The 1,176-nt window shown below is 37.3% G+C and overlaps 1 protein-coding gene across 1 annotated transcript in view; it reads left to right on the plus strand.

Annotated features, from left to right (window-relative positions):
* Positions 1–1,176, plus strand: part of LOC101849140 (alpha-L-fucosidase) — an 8,920-nt gene that overhangs the window by 819 nt on the left and 6,925 nt on the right. The window contains exon 2 of the mRNA XM_005102675.3: positions 859–965. Coding sequence (XP_005102732.1) covers positions 859–965 — 107 coding nt within the window. The remainder of the gene's footprint in view (positions 1–858; positions 966–1,176) is intronic.

The following is a 1,176-nucleotide window of genomic DNA, read 5'->3' on the forward strand; positions in this document are numbered from 1 at the left end:
AAAAAAAACCCCCCCCCCCCAACCAAACCAAAATAAAAAAACATAAAAAAAGTATGCCCGCTAAAATAAACGGTTACCTCGTTCACACAGTAATTTAGGCTGCAAGAACATGGGTCATCCAAAACTGTGTCTCTCCCTTCACTAAGTTCTCTTATCCAGTGGCAAATTGTGCTAGTGTTATATGAATAAGCACATTCATCACAAGCATTTTGCTAATTTTCATGAATCAGTTTTTTTTTTAGAGATTCACTAAGTTTACAGAGCGTTTAGATGTTGAAAAGTATTTCTTCTTTTGTTAACTCCATCTAGTTTTCACTAGAGTGCAAAGCATCCTTTGCTTGTAACGCCATAAAATAATCAAGAGTGACATCACAATGAAACTCCAGTCTTCAATTCGAAAGTAGACATTTACAGATAAATTATGAGTATTGCTTTGTGAAGGAAGTAAAAAAAACTTAAGCGCTAGATAACATATTCCACTACTTTCTGATCCACCCTTGTATAGCATGTGCAATAAATGTGTACCCAAAACAAACCAAGCTACACCAACATCACATAAAATTCAATAATATAACACTACTCCAGAGGACACTGGATCAGTGTAGTCTTTAATAATCGAGGTCAATAAGGTGTATAAGATGACTCAACATAATATATAACTTGAGGGTAGTTTTCTCATACCAGTAGGCTTTCTAATGCAGTTTGAGAATTGTTCTTCGTGGCTTTACTCATGTCGTAGAAAGAACTGACGGATAAGAGATATGTCCACTATTATGATTCAGACTTTTATATATTTGCAACTGTTTCACATTGATAAATGGATGTTACCTAATAAAAGTTGAACTCTTTTCCTTCAAGGTACGTGGTCTTCGTAAGCAAGCATTGTGAAGGATTCACTAACTGGCCGTCAAAATATTCTTTCAGCTGGAATTCAATGGCTGTTGGACCTAAAAGAGATATTGTTGGTAAGGCCTTTTTATGAGTGGTTCATCAGCCTGCCGTGTCAGACATCGGCAATCATAGTTCGCTCCTCATTTCTCTACCCAGATGCTCAAAAAAATATAGGTTGAAGTATCTCCACATCACCCACCAGTTCAAGTTCTCAGAGCGAGTTGTTTATGGTCTTTGTCTGCCTCTCTTTACTTCCGTTTCTCCATTCAGAACCCCCCCCCCCCT

The sequence above is a fragment of the Aplysia californica genome, unplaced genomic scaffold, assembly GCF_000002075.1.
Source record: "Aplysia californica isolate F4 #8 unplaced genomic scaffold, AplCal3.0 scaffold00334, whole genome shotgun sequence".
Taxonomy (NCBI): domain Eukaryota; kingdom Metazoa; phylum Mollusca; class Gastropoda; order Aplysiida; family Aplysiidae; genus Aplysia; species Aplysia californica.